Here is an 18,648-nt window from a genome sequence, read left to right as displayed (position 1 = left end):
ACGCATACCCAAGGCTCCTGGTCAGGGCTTGTGGCTTACAATTGCACTAAATTCTCAGCAAATCCTCCTCCTTTTCTTTCTCAAAGCAAGTGGTGGAGATAGAGTTACAGCTCCGGGGAAAGGCCTGGAAAATGTTGTATGAGGCCCGCCCGGGATCCCTGTCCTGAAGGATGCAAATGGCTCCGCTGCGGAGGCACCGGGAACCCAGTTCCCGGGAAATCGACCCCAGTTGTAAAATAATCATGTCACTGATAGCACCTGCCCGCAGTCACACACCATGGATACAGGCGTTTCCACCATTTCCCTCGCGCTCCCGTTTTCTCCTCCTCCTGGGCTGGGCAGTGGTTGGTGCTAGTTTGCTTGCAGAGGAGGAAGAGCCTCAGAGCCTGGGCAGGGAGAAACTGAACCTGCCCGTGAATTTTGAACTGCAGATAAGAGCAGAGAGGGTTTGGGCTCCTCTCCTTCTGCCCAGATTGGGGTGTGTCCCAGGCGCTGGCTGGGTGCTGTCTGCCTGCCCGCCCCCTCCCATCCTGAGTTCCCTTTTCAGAAGGGCAGTTGGCTGGATCCCTCTGGGAACCACACTGGCTTAGGCCCTTTGGTGCCGAATAAATGGTGGGCTTTACCAGCATGTGGGCGAGGCCGCAGCTTCAGGGTGTCTGAGGTCAGAGGTAAGAGGAGTCAGGGCAGCTCTCCAGCCAGTCGCATGGGATCTGAAGGGAGGGGGCCGGAGTAATGGGTTGTACTCACTTATTTCCTAATGCTAGTGTCATTAGAGTTTGTTTACAGGGAGAAATTAGTAGACCGAATTCCGTGAAATTCCAGGTGGGGAAAGCGAGAAGGCTCTGGCTATGGCTATGACTTCTGGGCGAGTACAGGGAGCACTCCAGGTCTGAGCACCGGCCTGGGGCAAACCTGTGTCCCGGCTTCCCACCGATGCCCCTGGCCTGGGCGTATTTTGCCCCTCTGCCCCGTTGCCGGTAGGCTCTGAGGTTGTGCGCTGGTAATTGCTCCTGGAGCTTCGGCTCAGAGTAGGTGGGTGAAGTCACAGTCTATCCTCCGCAGCCGGGGGCTCCGTTCAGCAGGTGAGGTGCAAAGGGGTCTTGGGAAGGCTTCTCCCCCAGGTCAGTCCTGACAGCAAAGGTGTGGAAACTAAGTTTGACTGGGACTTGCTTCCCCACCCCCACCCCCAAGTTAGGTTTAATGGACTCGGTTGCTCACTTTAAAATATTGCTGTAGCAGCAAGTGTCAAAATCTTAGAACCATCACTCACATAATAGGGACTCGTAGCAAACCCCGGGGCCGTGAGGAAACTTGCTGGGGAGAGGATGATTGTCAGTGGAGAGCTGTGGAGGGGATTTCACAGCCCCCTCTCTCTGCACTTACAAGTGGGTCAGGGTTTCTTGCTGGTCTCTTTCCCTAGATAACAAGGTCCTGGAGGAAAGGAAGCCTGCCTTAGTCATTCTGTCCCTAGCACAGCACCAGCGCATAGTATGTGCTCAATAAATGTGTGTCAGCTTTGGAGAGAGAGCAAATATAGCTTAGTCTCCCATGAGTTCCTTTTGGATCTCATCTTGAGACACATGGTTAAGGAATCTGGTTTTGTTTTGTGTGTTTTATTGGAGGGAGGAAGTGTGGTGAGGCAGCCTCTTGGTGTGGTGGCACCGTGGTGTGGGCTCTGGGCAGACTGTCTGGCTTCAGATCCCAGCTCTGCCACTACGTAGGGTGCCCGTGAGCAGGTACCACAAGATAGGCCTGGCCGGGTGCCTGCTTTACGGAGGGGGCTGTTGCAAGGAAAGCTCATAGATCCTTGCCCTGAAACCCCTGCGTGTGGACACTGCACGCGGCCTTCACTATCAGGTGATTGCAATGTCAATGTACACGTTAGCCCAGCTCTTCCCAATCTGGGCCATCAGAGCAGGGGGGAGAAGAGGGATCATTTTGGTGAACTGTTAAGCTTAGGCTTTGCTATAAGAAGGAGACCCTGCCAGCCAGGGTCCGGGTTTCCTATGGTCTCTACTCAAGAACTGTATGCAGTGGGACCAAGTCCTTAATTGTCAAACTGATGCCACATTGTCATTAAATACCAGTATCATGCCAGGCAATTCAGCCAGTTCAGTACCAGTAAGTCTGCCGTGCTTTGCGGGAGGGTCTAAGGAGCATACTCCCTGGTCCCACACTTTCTTTGTTGTGGTTTGGTTTGGTTTGGTCCCCACTCTTGAAAGGGCTTAAAGTTTTTCTGGGGGAGACAGGGCAGAGCCCCACATGCTACAGCTGAGGGGCGGCGGGGATGCCTGCCTGCCTGCCTGACTGACAGGGCTAATGGTACAGGCAGACAGGTTGTGTAAGAAAGGAATGGTGAAGACTTAGCCGGAGAAGTTGATGGAGAAGGCGGTGTGCTTGGAATTTGGGTCATGGGGCTCCACAGTGGTCCGGGCATTCCCGGTGAGACGGGCAGTTGAGCAGAGGCAAGGAGAGTTGTCTGGGCCTCCGGGATTTACACATCTGGCTCTGCCACTTGTTACCTCATGACCTTGGGCGAGTGCCTTAACCCCTTGGAGCCTCAGTTTTCTTATCTGTAGAATGGGGCTGGTGGGCCTTGTAAGGGTGAAATGAGGTGCTCCAAGGGAGCACTTGCCACCTGATAAACTTGGACTTCTGTTGTTGTTTTAAACTTGACCAAGTAGCATAAGAATGTGGGAGCCGTCAGTGCTGCACCTAATGGTTCTTGCTTTTTCCGGCTTCTTAGTGGAACTCTCTACAAGCTGTTCTCTGAGCTGGAGACAGCCCTGCCCAAGGCGTGTGCATCTCGGGAGGGGACACTCTGGTGTGGCTGCTGCTCAAACACACCCGCCTGTGCCACTGCCTGGAGCGCTCCTGGGTAGGCTGCCGCCCGGCCACCGTCCTCCCTCCCTGCAGGCCTCTGCCTTTGTTCCCGGCAGCGAGGTCCTCCCCGGCCGCTCAGGCTCCGGCCTGCAGGCCCCTCTCCCCTCGGACCCAGCTTTATTCTGCTCTGAACCCCTCACCACCACCACCACCATGTGTTTTTCCTGATTGTCCACCTCCCCATCTGGGCAGAGCGCACAGGAGGACCAGCTGTCTTATCCACAGCTGAATTTTGTGCTGGGTTCATAGTAGGTGTCCAGTAAATACTGTTGAATGAATGGACGGGGCATTTTGAGTGGACGGAGCTTCCAGATGTTAATACTCAGTCTTTTCAATACAACGAGTGTGTCAGCCGTCAGAGTCAGGAGAGGGCCTTCCTACTTCCGCCAGCACCTCCGTTCACTCCCTGACCTCAGTGTCCCTGGTCCTGACGCCAAGTGCCTGGCTGGACTCGGTGCCTCTAAGGGCCTGCTCCCCGCCCAGCAGCCTCACTCTCAGGTTCCAGCCCATCAGCACCGGGGGCGTTTGCTGGCCCTCTGGACCCTTTGTGCGGAGAGAGCGTTCTGAAGGGGTGTGTGCCCTCCGGGTGTGAGAACACTGTCTGAGCGAGTGTAAGGGAGCGTGTGTTCACCCAGGGGAGAGTGTGGGTGGATGTGCCTGTGGGAGGGAGGCAGAGTAAGTGCATGCGGGGGTGGGGGGTGGGGTGGGAAGAGAGGGGATGAAGACACATGAGGCTCTCCACCCTCTGAGGCTCTGAGTGTGCTGTGTGGTGACCCCGGAGCTGGGCAGAGCTGGTGTCCTGGCCCAACCTGAGTCCTCTGGATTCAGCTGGGAGGGCACACACTCTGGCTGCACAGAAGCCGTAAATTCCAGGAAACTCCCTGCTAGCCCTGCCGAGTGGGGGAGGGAGTGGAGGCGAGGCAGGCTGGTTCCCCAGCACTTGGAGAACAGATGTGCCTGCCTCAGGGATAGCAGCAGAAGAAAGTTCAAACTGAAGTGTGTTTGCTCACTATAAAAGAGATGTTTGTGAGGAGGCCCTGGAGGGGGGCGTGGTGTGGGGGTGCTCCGCCAGGCGTCCGCTCTGGGGCCCACAGAGACCATTGTGTCTCCCCGGAGGGGCAGGGGAGTGGGCAGCCAGAAATCAGGGCTGTGGGAGTTGCTGGGTCATCTCTCTGAGATTTACAGCCAGCTCCCAAGCACAGTTGCTTGCTGCTCCTGAAAGAGGCCGGGCCGGAGGAGGTGGGCTCCCTCCCCACTGGAGGGCTGGATGGAAGGGGCCCCGCCCCAGGGGTTCCCGGATGGCTGGCCAAGTGCTCACTGAAGCCAGCGAGGGGAGAGGGGGCAGGCTCGGGCCTCCGCAGCAGGCCCTCCGGCTGTTTGGAAGGCCCTGGCAGTCCCCTAGGCCCTTGAGCCGAACCCCCTTTGCGGTCTGATCTGAACCCTTGCCGGCCCCACCCCCTTCCTCCTCTACACTCTGGGGCTGGCCTTTTCAGCGCTGGAAGCTGCCCAAGAGCATATCTTTGAAGCACAGCAAAGGTTAGGAAGAAGGAAGACAGAAATGTCCTCTGGGCTGGGGGAGTGGGAGAGAGGAATTCCATGCATGCGCCCTGGGAGTCAGGGTGGTAGGCCTGGTGGGGCGATTGGCTTGGCCTGGGAGGTGCCCAGCGCGTCCCGCTGCCCACGCCTGGCGGCCGGGCCCTGCGCACAGCGGGCCCTCTCCCCGGGCTGCGGGTAGGGAGTGGGGAGCTGTGGCCTTTGTTTACAGCGCCTGCTTCAACCTTGGCTCACAAGGGTAAGAGCCAGGCCCTGCCATCCGCCCCTACAGGATGCGAGACCTCGTAATTGTCTTCAATTACAGAGCTCCGGCCCTCAGCCCCGGCTTCCGACAGGAACCAGAGCCCGAGCCACTTCCACGGGGGCTCCCAGCCCCCTCTGCAGGGTTGGGAGGCTCTCGTGGTCTCCGGGGCACTTGCAAATGCCTGGGGTTCGCCCACGGGGCTGCCTGGGGGCTGCTGAGAGCCCGCCCTGTTGAACACCCACCTTCTCTGTCCCCCATCAGGATGAGACTTCGGTGAGCAGTGAAGATTTTGATATGAACGACTCCACATGGATGTCAGCTGACCCACACCTGGCCTCCAGCCTGAGTCCCAGCCAGGACGAGAGGATGCGGAGCCCACAGCACCTCCACAGCCAAGAGGACGGTGAGCGTCTCGGCGGCTGGCGGGGGGGGGGGGGGGGGAGGCCGCGCAGGACCACGGGCGCCTGGGGATCTGGGCCAGGCCCTCGGGGGTGGCCCAGGCTTACAGGTGCCCCCCCAGTGCCCTCCTCGTCTCCGTGGGCCCCACTGTCCAGCGCGGCTCCAGGGAGACCACGTCATTCCTCCCAAAGAGAAAGGAAGGGCTCTCGGGGACCGGTCGCCCGACGGGCACCACGCTGGCTGGTTTGTCCTGATGCTCAGGAGCTGATGTGATTCAGGTTGGGGAGGTTAACCGTGTGCTTGACCCGGAGCAGCTCATCTGTGCGGCAGTGAGAGCGAGCGCCGGGCTTCTGCCGCGGCCGGGACAGGGCCCCTGCCTGTCACCTGGCGGTGGAGCGGGCAGTGCCCCTGTCCACGTGTCCCCAGGCCCATGGGGTGAGATGTGGCCGAGCTGAGGAGCTATCTGGACTCTTCCCTATCCTGGTACGGTGCCTCCTGGGCCTTCCAGGCACCGCCTCCCTCCGCCCTGAGAGCAGACTTCCTCTTCGGGGTGGGAGAGTTGGGCTCAGGAGTCACGCCCGGCGGCTACTGCAGCGCCCCCTGGTGGCAGCCCCAGGGTGCTGGGCGCGGGCTCCGGTGCCTGCCTCAGTTGGGCGCTGTTGGCCTCAGCTGGCACCTGTGGTCATTGTCCTGGCCGGGTTCTGTTTTCTGGGGAGGCGGTGGCTGGGGGCTGGGGGTGAACCACACCAGGCCTCAGAGAACTGGGGTGTAGAGCTGGCAATTAGGAGGGGTCGAAGGTCGGGGCCTGGAATGTGAGAGGGAGGTGCAGGGTTAAAAAGGGGTGTAATGTTAACTCTGTGAAACGGGTTAGCCTTAAAGAGTAAATACGGGGTAGGAGCCTTGCAGTTTGGGTCAAAGTTCATCTCCATGGCAGAACCGCTCGCCTCTGACTGCTTTCACAGACCTGAATCCGGCTTTGTCTGGGCGGAGACTCAGCCCGGAGGCAGCTGGGTGGCTGGGCCAGGGCCTGGGCAGCTCAGGAGGTGGTTCTCTGAGAAGAGGGTGCAAGGCCGCTGGGAGAGAAAAGGCTTTTGTGCCTCGCTGCCTCGTGAGGTCAGCACTGCCCCCTGCGCTTCAGGCCTCCGGACCAGCACCACCTCCCCGGCTTTCCCAGCAGGTGGGGCCGGGCGGGGCAGCCGCCTGCTGCGGGGGCGCGGAGGCCGGGAAGTGCCCCACAGCTGCCCTCCCTCCTCCTCTGAGGCGATTGAGAGCCACCAAGGCTGCACCCAGGGCCCCACCACAAAGTGCAGCCAAGGGTGTCAGTTATATTTTCCCAAGAAGGATCCAGAACATGTTTTTTTAAAGAAGGAGAGTGTTTTATTTTTATTTTTTATATTTTTATTGATTTCGGAGAGGAAGGGAGAGGGAGAGAGAGAGAGAAACATTAATGATGAGGATCATTGATTGGCTGCCTCCTGCACGCCCCCTAGTGGGGATTGAGCCTGCAACCCAGGCATGTGCCCTTGACCAGTAGCAAACCCGGGACCCTTCAGTCTGACGCTTTATCCACTGAGCCAAACCGTCTAGGAGCAGAACATTTTTTTTTTTTTTTAACTCAGAGTAATAGGACTGAATGCGGCCCCAGCTTATTCTCAGACAAGTCTTGTGGTATCACCCTCGGAGGTCTGACCTCTGTTCGAGACAGTTCCAGGAAGACGTGGTGATTTGGGGGGTCTCCGGGACCGGGTGGCAGAAGGGAGTGTTTCTGTGCGGTCACGGGGCTTCCTCGGCACCGCTGGGCCCCTGCCCAGGTCGTGAAGATGAAGCGGAGAGAAGCCAAGAGGCTGGTGGGGTCAGCGTCCTGCAGCGGGCCCCACAGGAGCCTTGTGGGGAGCCCAGCCTGGGTGTGGCCACTAATACCCCCTCACCTCGCCCCTGCCATTCAGGTCCCTCCTGGCCCGGGTGCTGGGCTGGGGCAGGCTGGCCTGCTGACAGAACACGGGTGTTTATCAGGGCGGGCAGCCAGAGCTGGAGACTGGGAGGATGGTGTTGACCATGATACCATCAATTTAATTATTTAATCAGAGGCTGTGTCTGGAGGCTGTGGGCTGATGTGCTGGCCAGAGGCCAAGCTAGGCCCAGTGCAGGGGGTCGCAGGCCTTGAGGATGCCCAGCCTGCTGGCCCTTCTGGTCCCAGGTCTGTTGGTGACTGACCGCCATGTCAGACCAAAGCAGTGGGCTCCCGGAGGGTTTTGGCTGACCCAGCCCCAGCCTGGAGTCCTCGTCCAGCCCTCCAGCCCCCACAGTGGCATGCAGCCAGCCTCCTTCTCTGGAGGTACTTAGAGTGCAGGCTCGGCCTGACTCCCGCTCTGTCAGGGAGCCAGCGGGAGACCCCCGGGCTAAGGGTGCTCTCATGTCCCCCTCGTTAATGAAGGGGGGACAGGCCAAGCGGGAGCTCTAGTTGGTGCTGCCACTACACCCAGCCCCAGCCCCGCACGGTCTCCGCTCCCTGCTCATATGCCTTCATCCGGAAGCTTCCCAGGCCCACTGGCCAGCTCTCACCCTTGGAGGTGGCAAGCTTCTGGGTCACATGTCCCCAGAAGCTTCCTCTGCAGTGGCCACCGTGAGCTCTGAGATGTGGGCCATGTCAGTGCTGCTCTCTGCTCTGTCCCAGTGCCTGGAGCTGCATGCCAGGCACATTGGAGGGGCCTGCTGAACACTCACGGTCTGAATGAATAGAGGAACCACTTTTTTAAGACCTTCCAGAGAGGGTATAGGTCTGCCCCTTGTTGGGTCAAGTTGGGTTTCCCCTCCTCCTCCTCCTCTTCCTCCTCCTCGTCGTCGTCATCCTCCTCCTCCTCCTCCTCACTTTTCAAGTTTTAACAAAGGCAGATGAAGGCAGGGCAGGTCCCAGGTAGTGACAAACAGGCTGCCATTCCCCCCCCCCCCCCAGCTTTTCTCGAGGTTTACCCGCCAGTGGGAGTAAAAAAAGTGTGTTTGCAGTGAAATGAGCTTCTTTTTATTCGCCGAGACCTCCACTGCCTGCAGGGCTTTCCTCACAGATCTCTCTCTAGCCCGTTCCCAGCTCCCTGGATCACAGCACTCGGCCGGAGCACCCTTTCGAGGCCCTTCCTCACGGGCTGTGGCGGCCGTGTGAGCACACCCGCCTGGTCTCCCGTCGGAGAGGGAGCGGGACCAGGGAGCGGATTGGGGCAGCCTGGCCTGAGGCAGGGGGTGCAGAGGCCGCCCTCGCCTCCCTGACAGGTGCCCAGGCCATGTGTGAGGTTCTGGGGACCAGGTCTCGATAAGCAGTTGTTCCTCTATTCCAGGGGTCTTCAAACTACGGCCCGCGGGCCACATGCGGCCCGCAGAGGAGTCTGATCCGGCCCACCAGGTTTTTTGGGCAGTGAGCGCAGCCGAGGTGTTACAGTAGGGATTAGTAGTTCATATAGTCCGGCCCTCCAGCTCTCTGAGGGACCGTGATCTGGCCCCCACTTTAAAAAGTTTGAAGACCCCTGCTCTATTCCCTAGAAATGGGCACGGGAGCCTGGGAACCAAAGGAGGTTCCCGCACACACGCAGAGCACTGCCTTCTCAGGGGCCCAGAGTGACCCCTCCTGAGCTGCCCACACACAGCCAAGTCCCCTCCGGACCACCGCCAAGCCTGCTGAGGCTCTGGGCTTTCTTTTGAGTCCGTGCAGCACTCTGGTCTCCTCACCGATGCCGGGGAAAGCACTCTGGCCCAGGGGCTGCTTTCTGGGGTCGGAGAGAGGAGCCCGGGAGAAACCAGCTGTGCAGACTGCCCAGAGCTACTGTGGACTGGTGCTGACTTGGGACTGAACAGCATGCAGGTCTGTAATTATGCTCTGTCGGTGGATTATCTGACGCCCAGATACCACGAGCACCTGAGAGCACAGGGCCTGGCCCAGAGCAGGCAGGTCACAGTGCCTGCTGAATGACCGAGTGAACGAAAGAATGAGCAAAGGCAGGTGAGCCAGCAGGCAGCACCAGGCCAGGCCCCCTCCTTCCATTTCCTCCTGATGTGCTTCACCAGGCCTCTCGCTCTGCCCCTTCCTGAGCGGAAAATGTGAGCCTGGCCTTCAGCAGGACCGTGGGGGTGGGGAGCGGACGTTAGTCACCCCCCGGCAGACAGGAAATCAGCAGCAGGAGGACCGAGGGTCCTGCTTCCTTTTTCCTGCAGGGCCATCAGGAGTTGCCGGCTGGGCGGTGTCCTGGGGCGGCCCGGGGCCTCTTGTCTGAGTCTCTCCGATGAGCCGCTCCTCTAGCCTCGGGCCCCCGGGCCCCCTGGGTCTCAGCGCTTCCTTCCCGCTGGGGAGCGGGAGCCGCCGCCCGAAGGCCTGGACACACACACACACACACACACACACACACACCCGGTGCCCGTTACCCACCGCGAGGCCTTTGGTCCTTTCGGGCTCCTGTCAGCCTGTCTGAAAGCCAGCCACTCCGTGACACACAAAGCGTGGTGAGCCCACTGCCTGCAGGAGCCTGCCCTTCGGCCAAAAGCCCTCTGAGGGCAGAAGGGGCATCTCTGTAGAAATGTATCTTATTTTTGCCTTATTTCTAAAACATCACATTCAATGTAAACATTTTAGGAAAAAATAGAGAAAAAATGGAAATAAAGAATAGCAGTGTTTGGGGCATATTTTTCTAGATCTTCCCCGTGTGTATAATCAATCTCACTTTCTTCAAAAAGCAGGGAGGGGACCATGTCGTGGCAGCCATCTTTTTCCCACTCAGTGTCGTTTGCCTCTGTGACTGAAGTGGAGTTTTTGAAGGGGGTTTGGCTAGTCAGCGACTGGGAGCCCCGTCCTGTGCCCTCTGGGTGCCGCGTCCCAAGCTGGTGACAGGTGGGGACACTGAGTCAGGGCTGTGACTGCTTTTCCTACAGAGAAGGAAGTGACCTGACTCCAGAACCAATGGTTGGGCCACTCCTGGGGAAGGACATCAAAGTCTCCCTTGTGCTTCAGTAAAAACAGTGCCTTGCCCTGGCTGGTTTGGCTCAGTGGGTAGAGCATCAGCCTTTGGACTGAAGAGTCCGGTTCGATTCCAGTCAAGGGCACATGCCTCAGTTGCAGGCTCGATCCCCAGCCCTTGTTGTGGTGCATGTGGGAGGTAACCAATCGATGTTTCTCTCTCACCGATGTTTCTCTCTCCCCTCTAAAAACCAATAAAAACATATTTTTTAAAGAAATGTGCCTAGGAAGGGAGGAAGATGCCGAAGGCCAGGATTGGGGCCCCCTGGGTCACGTCTCCAGAAGCTTCCTATGCAGGCAGATGGAGAGAGGTGGGGTCGCCTCTGTGGGCCTGGGGTCTGCGCTGGGCACGGCTCCCTGCAGGGGGGCCCTGGCACTCTGCTGTGGACCCGAGGGGCCCCGGCCTGCCTGCCGCTGCAGCGTCGTCTTAAAACAAGTTGTGCATTTCTGACCCCGGCTTCTGCCTCTGGTTCGGCCTGGGTGACCGTCACCGTTAGTTCCGTGTGTCCTCGGACGCTCCTTGTGAGGCCAAGGCTTCCTGCCTCCCGGCCGCTCCCCTCCCCGGGCCCTCCGCTGCCCGGAAATGCAGACGGGGCGCAGGGCAGTCACCTGGGAGCCGGTGCGGCTCGCTTGCCCCGGGCTCAGTAGTTACAGTGGCGACGCCTCTCCCTTCCTCACCAACAGCCTCTCCTCTCCTCTGCTCCCCACCCCCGCAGTGGTCTTGGGGTGCGGGATGTGTGCAGGCCCCAGGTCCCAGCCACCTGCCTCCTCTCCCTCCTCCCTGGCTGTGGGCCCTCACGGACAGTGGGCGAGGACTGGGTGCTGTGGGGGCGGGGGCAGGCTCTGTGAACGGTTAGGGGTCGTCTCCTCTGAGGCGGCCAGGCTGGCGCCAGGGGCTCTCGGGAGGACCAGGGGCTGTGGTCCGGGGCCCCAGGCCGAGGGGCTGTCGGCGGATCAGCACAGACTGCAGGGCCTTCTCCTCACCTCTGCCAGCTGCTGTGGACCCTCCTCCAGTCCTGTCTCCTCGTCTGTTCAGGTCTGTCTCGGTCCCCTCCGCCCCGGGACCCTGTAGGGTTGTGACCACAGCTTTCTATTCAACTCACACCAGTGTCCTGGCCCCTGCTCTCAACCCCCTGGAGTCTCATTTCTGTGGAAAGGGAGCGGGCGAGGAGGGTCTGGAACTCAGTTTCTCCTGAGTTCCCATCCCATTCCCCACCCACATGTGCCAGAGCCCATCAGGGAACCCCGAATCTTGCTCCTCAAGCTCAGCCGCAGGTTTGTTCTGCGTCCAGATGTTTGGGCAGTCACTGTGCTGGGCAAGCATGGATGCACAGGCGAGTTCTCAGCCCGTGGTGGGAGCTGCTCCTGCAAGGGGACAGGCAGGGGGCCACGAGCAAGAGCTGGGGCCGGGCCGGGCGGGCCCAGTCACCACATTACTGGGCCTTGGCCACGCTAGTGTTCTCTGCAGACCGTGTCCGCCCTCCCCGGGGTCCCCTCTGGTTAGAGCAGCTACCCCCCGCAGGTGCCATAGGATCGCAGGCCTTACAGCAGCTCCCACAGCCCAGCCTGGTCCTGTCACACGGTGGGAGGGTGGCGGCCGCCCTACCACGCCGTCCTCCTCCTGGGGGGGGCGCTGAGCTGAGCCGCCTTCTCCCCCCTCACAGGCGCAGCGTGGCCCTGTCCTTCCCCCGACCCCCTTGTCCGAGGTGAGGCTGGAAACGGGGTCTGGGCCGCCGCCTCTGGCTACAGGTCGCCCTCCTCCTCATTCTAGAGTAGGGGTGTCGAACTCAATCAGAGAAGGGGCCAAAATCTAAAATCCAGCCTAAATCGCGGGCCGAATGGTTTACTGAACAGTCATAAACTGACAATGTCATAAACTGACAGCGGAGTGCAGTGATGACAGCGCGGTGCGGGCCACATTGCAAGGCCTGGCGGGCTGGATTTGGCCCGCGGGCCTTGTGTTTGACACATGTGTTCTAGAGCAAGAGCTGTTGCTCCTCTTTAAGGCTCTAAATATCCACACCGGATGGAGAGGCGGTGGCCTCCTGCCCTCCCCTCCCCCCAGGAACAGAGAACTGGGGGCCCAAGCCCTTCCGGGAATTGGCCGTGGGCCACCCTGGCAGGCCTGGGTCACAGGAAAGTGTCCATCATCAGCGGGGCCGCAGGCAGCACACACAATGCCGGGCTGTCCTGGTCTCTGGCCACCGAAGATGAAGGGAGGCTGGGAGACGGCACTGAGCGATCCCTTTATCCCGGGAGCAGGCCCGGCCACACAGCCCGGCCTTGTGCAGGCTGCCCGGGCCTCAGGCCCCCGGGCTCCCAGGCGCCTGGTGAGGACATGAGTGCAGGCAGGCCCGGGCCGGAGAGCTGAGGGAGAGGGAGACACCCCTTCCACACACACACCTGAGGTTCACCCGGGCCATCGGGCCATCAGAGCCCTGCCCTCCCTGGGCCCCTCCGCCCAGGATGCACGTGGACCCACTGCCACTGACCCTCTGCGGGAGGGCCAGTGCGGGAGGAGCTGGGGGGAGGCATTGCCACCCTGAGCCTGTCCAAGGGCGACTTTCCCAGGAACCAGGAAGTGACCAGGGCCACGTTGGCGTCATCACTCTGACCTAAGGACTGGGATCCACCGAACCCGGACCAGCTTCCTGGCCCTTAGATGCGCGTGCGCGCGCGCACACACACACACACACACACACACACACACGCACACGCTCAGGGCAGGGCCTGCCCCATGAATCATTCACACATGGTTGCCCGGAGTGCCTTTGTTTGCTCTCAGAGCACATGATTTGCTGTGGGTGGGAGGGTGGGGTGGGCATCTCCTCCAGAGCTTTGCACATTGAATTAGCATTGATTTTCCCCGGCCTGTGCCTGGCCTGGAGGGCGGGGCCGGGGAGAACGTGATGCCCAGGCAGTCTGTCCTGGGAGTGTTTCCTCCTGGGCACTTAGGCCAGTGTGTGTTGGGGAGCGGCTACAGGAAGTGCGGTGGGGACAGAGGTGGGGTCTGTTCCATAGCACAGATGGGGTAAACCGAGGCCTCGAGACGAAGGAGCCCCAGGGGTGAGTCGGGCAGCACGGAGGCCCCTCGGGGTGTGATGGCTGATGCGTTCCCTCTGAGAGCCTCTGGTTCCTCCTGACGTCCGCTGGGGGGCGGTGTCACGCCGGGCGTGACGGTCTGCTGGCCTTCCATGCAGACAGCGCCCCCCGCCGCCGCCGCCGCCACCACCACCACCACGGTGGCGTCACCGTCCCCAGTGCTCCTCACTGGCCCTGCTCAGGCCAGCTGCCCCGAGACCCAAACTCTCCTCTTCAGCTTGGACACCTCTCGGGGCGGGGGTGGCCCAGGCTCTGCACGGAGAGGAATCATTTTAGTTTGAGGTGAGAGTCACGGAGATCTAGGTCTGCACTGTCTAACACGGGAGCCACAGGGGCTGTTGAAAAGGGACCATGAACACAGGTGTGCTGTCCTGTGCATGACTCTGGAACCGGGCGCTGCAAAGTTAGCATGAAAAAAGGATGTACCATGTCTCAGTTTTAACACAGTATTAATCACTTGTTGAAATTACAATTTTTAGGTATATAGGGTTCAACGAAGTAGGTCATTAGAACTCCTCTGCCTACGTCTTCTCAATTGTTGACTGTGGCTCCTGGAAAACTGGCACTTCCCCAGGCGTGGCTCGCGTTCTGTCCATGGGACACAGCCCGGCCTGCACCTGGGTAAGGAGTGAGTCACAGCGCAGGCAGGAGGCGGGGCCGGTGTCCCTGAGCCGGTGGCTTTGGGTGAGAGTGGAGCCTTTGGAACCACAGGGATGGGTGGGGTGCCCAGGAGGGCGCCCAGGGTGACCCCCTCGCCCAGGAGGCTGGGGTCCCAGGGGCAGCGCCTCACCCAGCGGCTGCGTGTCCCACCCCACCCCCATGGCCCCGGCCCGCCCTCCTTTCCGGGAGGAAGAGCAGGGTAGCCAGCCAGGAGCCGGGCTCCCGGGAACTATGCATCATGTAAACACGGCCGAGGCCGCTGGCCTTTGTCAATGCGCGCGGAGGCCAACCCGGAGAGGTGTCCACCCCACGTCCAGAGCAAAGTCTGCCCCGGACGCAGCCCGAGCCACACGGCGGCGGAGGGAGCAGGAGGGCTGCTCCTCGGACGCCCAGAGCCCGCTGGTGTCCACACTCCCGGCCCAGGCGCGGTGGGGCTGCCGGCTCCACACGCTGCACCCCCACCCCTCCTTTGTGTGCATTATTGATGTCTCCGTTCTCCCCGCCCGCGGCGGCGGCTGCGATGGAGCCGCGAGGGGGAGGCCTGCCTGCAGCAGCTGCGCCTCCGCCGCAGACGCCGGCCTGCCCCGGGCCTGCTGGGCGGGCAGCCGTGTGCCCGCCCCGGCCCGGCGATGGCGGACCGGCCCGCCTGGGGCAGCGTGGCTCTCACGCGGGGCCAGGGTGCCGCTGCCGCGGCCCAGGAGCCTGGCGTGGCGATTGGCGGCTCGCACAGAGCGGGGCTTGTGCAGGCTGCAGGGCGCTGGCGCCCACATAAGGGCATTGTTTGCCGAGGTAAAAGGGGTTTTTGTCTTCTTCTGGAGATGGGACAGAGGGAGAAACAATTTCCCCCATTCATCACGGGCTCCCCCGTCCGAATGGCAGCGCACTGCCCCACGTTCAATGGCGGCCCCGCAGGCTTCCCTGCCCGCGGGCATTCCGGGCGCAGGTGGGGGGCTCTAGGTCCTGCCCACATCCGAGCCAGGGACGCCGGGTTTTGTGGAAATGTCCAGAAGGGGAGCAGCCCCTCAGGCGCCCTTCCCTCTCCGCTGGAGGCTGGGGCCGGGTGGGGCCGGCTCGTGCTGCGGGCGTTGCTCTGGGCTCTCGCAGGCGCCCAGGTGGGCGCCTCCCCGGGAGGGACCTCCTGGCTCAGCGGCACCGGTGGGAGCAAGAGGGCCGCCTCCAGCCCAGGTCTGGCTCTCACCCTGGCTGTGCACAGAGCCCTGGGGCTGGAGGCCTGGCCCGGAGGCCCAGCCCCGGCGCCCCTGCTCGGGGTCCTTGGCGCCGGGGCCAGCTGGGTCCTCTCACAGAGCCATAAAGTGTCAGAGCCCAACTGGGCGGGCGCAGCGACTTCCTGGACTGCAGATAAGCGTTGCCAGGGAGGCGGCCGTGCCCAAGGTCAGGAGGCAGCGAGGCCCCGGGCCCCTGCCTGGGCCGCCGCGGCTCAGGCAGCACGGGTTCGGGTGTGTCTCTGTGTCTTCCTTAAATCGCAAGCTTTTGGAGGGGGTGAGAAGAGGAAAGAATTAGGAATGGGTCAGAAACCCGCCTGGGACACTGACAGTTCTCTGTCCCTCCTGTCTCCGTGCCAGGGGCTGGGGAGGTCCTGGAGCCAGCCCCCCCCGCAGGCACCAGCCACCTCGGCACCAAGCGGGGCACAGGCCTGGGCTGCGGTGGCCATGGTGAGGAGCGAGCCACTGGGCTCCAGTCCTTTGTCGCTGGTTGGGGGGAGCAGCATGAATTGCTCAGAGCAAACCAGACACACGTGACACAGCCTACTTCACACCAGCCCTGAGGAACTGATGGGCTTCCGTACGAAAAGAGTATGGCCCTGGCTTCGGACCGATGGGTTTGGGGGTTTGCCCATGCCAGCCTGACAGGCCGGCCTTCAGGCGGGGCCCGCCTGCCAGGGGCTCCGCTCCAAGGGGAGCACTTCCTCCCGGCCGTCCCAGGGGGAGCCCAGGACTGACCGGCTCTCCTGGCTGGAACTGGCCTGTCACTGGTCACGTGGTGGGCTGTGCGGAGTGGCCAGTCCTGGGCACGTGCTTCCTTGGGAAGACGGGGGTCCCTCGCCCGATAGAGGGGTGTGGCTTCTGGAGAGTCAGGGATGGCGGCCCACCCAGCACCTGACCATAGACACAATAAGTGAGAAGGTGGGAACTGGTCTAGGAAAAGTAGGTAAAGGGGCAGACTGGGCAGGAGGCTACGCAAGGAGGCCTCACCAGAAGGCGATGTTTAAGCAAGGCTGTGAAGGGGAAGGAATGTGTGTGCACGAGAGGGAGGGAGGGAGGGAGGGAGGGAGAAGGAGGAGGAGGAGGAGGAGGAGGAGGAGGAGGAGGAGGAGGAGGAGGAGGGAGGAGGGAGGAGGAGGACAGCCAGTGCAAAGGCTCCGAGCACAGCTGGAGTGGAAGGAGGGATCACAGCTCTCGGTGCTCCCTCTGGAGCCCAGTCTCCTTCAGAACCTGGTGTGATCTCTGGCTTAGCAGAGCGTGAATCCCCAGGACGGTGGCCACCCCTATCTTTCACCACTGTGTCCCCAGTGTCTTTCATGAGCCTGACACCCAATAGGGGTTCCAGGAAGGAAGAGAATAGGGTAGAAGCAGCCTCTTCCAGGTGCTGTCCTCCCCCTCCTCCCCTCACTGCGCCTCCCCAGATGTGGCCCCCTCGCCTGGGGATCCCCAGAAGCCCATGTCCCGGTCTGGGAAAGGAGGTCTGTTTGGAATTGAGAAAGTGGGGTATAGGGAATCAACTTTTTTTCAGTGCCTAATGTCTATACCAGGCGCTGTACACACCTTACGACTGTTTTACTGACATGACAGCCGTTTGGAAAGGCAACGGGGGCTGAGAGAGGTGAAGGGGCGTCTTCAAGGAGACACCGTGTCCACCCCCCTTCGCCAGACCCTCCGCTGTCTGTGGAAACCCAGCCGGCAGCCAGAGGACCGAGCTGGGCCGGCCCTGAGCAGCGCCGCTGGGCAGGCCGCACGGGCAGGGCCCGCACGCCGGCCGAGGTGCCGGGGCAGCGTGGCTGGAGGGCACCCGCTCTGGGGACTCCCGTCCCTCCCACGGGGGCTGTGTGTGTGGCTGGCTTTCCCTGCCGCCGGGTGCCGGTGGAGGAGGGAGAGACTGGCCTTTGGGTAAGTGGGGTGGGAGGAAACGGAGCTTATGAACGGGGGCCTACTGGCCTGCCCAAGGTTTTTTGGTTTGGGGGAGATTTTTTGTGGTGAAATATATAGAACATAACCTTCCCCTTTGGACTCTTGGAGCGTGCCGTTGAGCAGCATTAAGCACATGGACAGTGTTGTGCAACCAGCACCATTATTTCCAAAACACGGCAGGTATTTGAATAATGTCTGTCATCTTGTCCAATATCGTTTTGGTACGTGATAGGAAAAAGTCAGTTCTGGTCAGGGCCACTGTCTGCATGGATCTGCTCCGGTCACTCACGACCCTGAACAGGAATTAGCGGGTTGGAAAAATAATGTCGTTTTTATTAATCTTGCTTAAATGTATGCATAGCTCACAGTTACTTCAGTGTTTAATGGTAGAAGTCTTTTGGGGTCTTTATTTAGAAATTTGGTGATTTTTTTTTTTTTACCGGAAATATGCCATAGGAACTTAACTCTTGTTTATATCAATCAGCCTGTGGTAAAATCCGTTTTCTTATACATTGTTTTGCTTAAAGCCTCAGTTTCCAAGAACCTATAGATGAATGTAGTTAGTATCACTCTGCACAGAAACTCTGTATTCCTTAAGCAAAAACTCCCATCCCCCCCTTCTCCCAGCCCTGGTAACCCCTAATATACATCTTTGTCTCTATGAATGTGCCTATTTTAGGTATTGTATACAAGTGGGCTCATTCAGTATTCGCCTTGTTGTGTCTGGCTTATTTTACTGAACGTGATGTTTTCAAAGTTCATCCATACTGTAGCATGTGTCAGAATTTCATTCCTTTTTTACGATTAAATTATGTTCCATTGCACAGATAGACCACATTTTGTTTATCCATTTATCTGTCAGTTTTTAAAAACGTAAACATTGTAGGCCATTCACTAATATTGTAAATCTGCATATATACTGTTGCAGGTTTCCAGTTTCTCCTAAAAGCTCAGATGCTTGGCCACATGAGGTCTGGGCTCCCGGCCCCTCACAGGTTTCATCTGCCCGGCCACTTTGCTGACCAAACCGGTGGCCTCTGGGGGCGGGGGGTGTCACCACCTGTGGCTTCTCGGCTGGAGAGCCCAGGTGCACAGCCGTGGGAGAAGGACATTGGCAGCTCGAGAGTCTGGGCCACCGCCCTGGGCTTCTGCGCTGGGAGTACCCGCCTGTGTGTCCTCCCAGCACACGGGTCTCCTGCTCACTCGGGCCTGGGGAAGCACAGGAACACACACTCCAGGGGAGACCTGGTCAGGGAGGCCGGCGGTCAGGATGCTGCCTCTGGGTGTGGCACTCATCCCCATGCCGAGCGCAGGGACAGCTCCCCGAGGGCAGATGTGGGACCTGTTGGCCCTCCCAGCCACATCCTCAAGGGGAGGAAGATGCTCAAACAAGTGGCTTGCTGGGGGCGGTGCCGGGTGTGACGTGACATAGGAGCTCAGCGGATCGGCCAGTGTGCGTGTCCATCCTTGCCTGGCAGAGGGTCCGGAACATCAGGTGTGGGGGCCTCTCCGGCGACAGGCCCCGCCTGGTGGGCGGAGGGCAGCTCTCAGGACTAATCCGGGGCCGTGTGAAGTGTCCCTGGGCGTGGCCAGGGCTTGAGTACAGAGGAAGGAGGAAGGTGGCTTTGAGCCAGGCCTGAAGGTTGACTGACACTGAGCTGGAA

At 60.4% G+C, this 18,648-nt stretch overlaps 1 protein-coding gene across 6 annotated transcripts in view; it reads left to right on the top strand.

Moving 5' to 3' along the window:
• The window catches only part of NOL4L (nucleolar protein 4 like), a 125,264-nt gene that overhangs the window by 92,710 nt on the left and 13,906 nt on the right, over nt 1-18,648 (top strand). For 3 of the 6 annotated variants that reach the window (XM_084887675.1, XM_084887676.1, XM_084887677.1), the window contains one exon: nt 4,943-5,084. In XM_084887675.1, the coding sequence (XP_084743801.1) occupies nt 4,943-5,084 (142 nt within the window). Of the gene's footprint in view, nt 1-4,332; nt 4,420-4,631; nt 4,676-4,942; nt 5,085-9,280; nt 9,386-18,648 lie in introns of those variants that run through there. The other 3 variants (XM_084887680.1, XM_084887678.1, XM_084887679.1) reach the window with 3 other exon arrangements.

Source organism: Pipistrellus hanaki (assembly GCF_964339955.1).
Source record: "Pipistrellus hanaki genome assembly, chromosome: 6".
NCBI lineage: Eukaryota > Metazoa > Chordata > Mammalia > Chiroptera > Vespertilionidae > Pipistrellus > Pipistrellus hanaki.
Note: the sequence above shows the minus strand (reverse complement) of the source record. Positions and strands in the feature narration are given on the sequence as shown.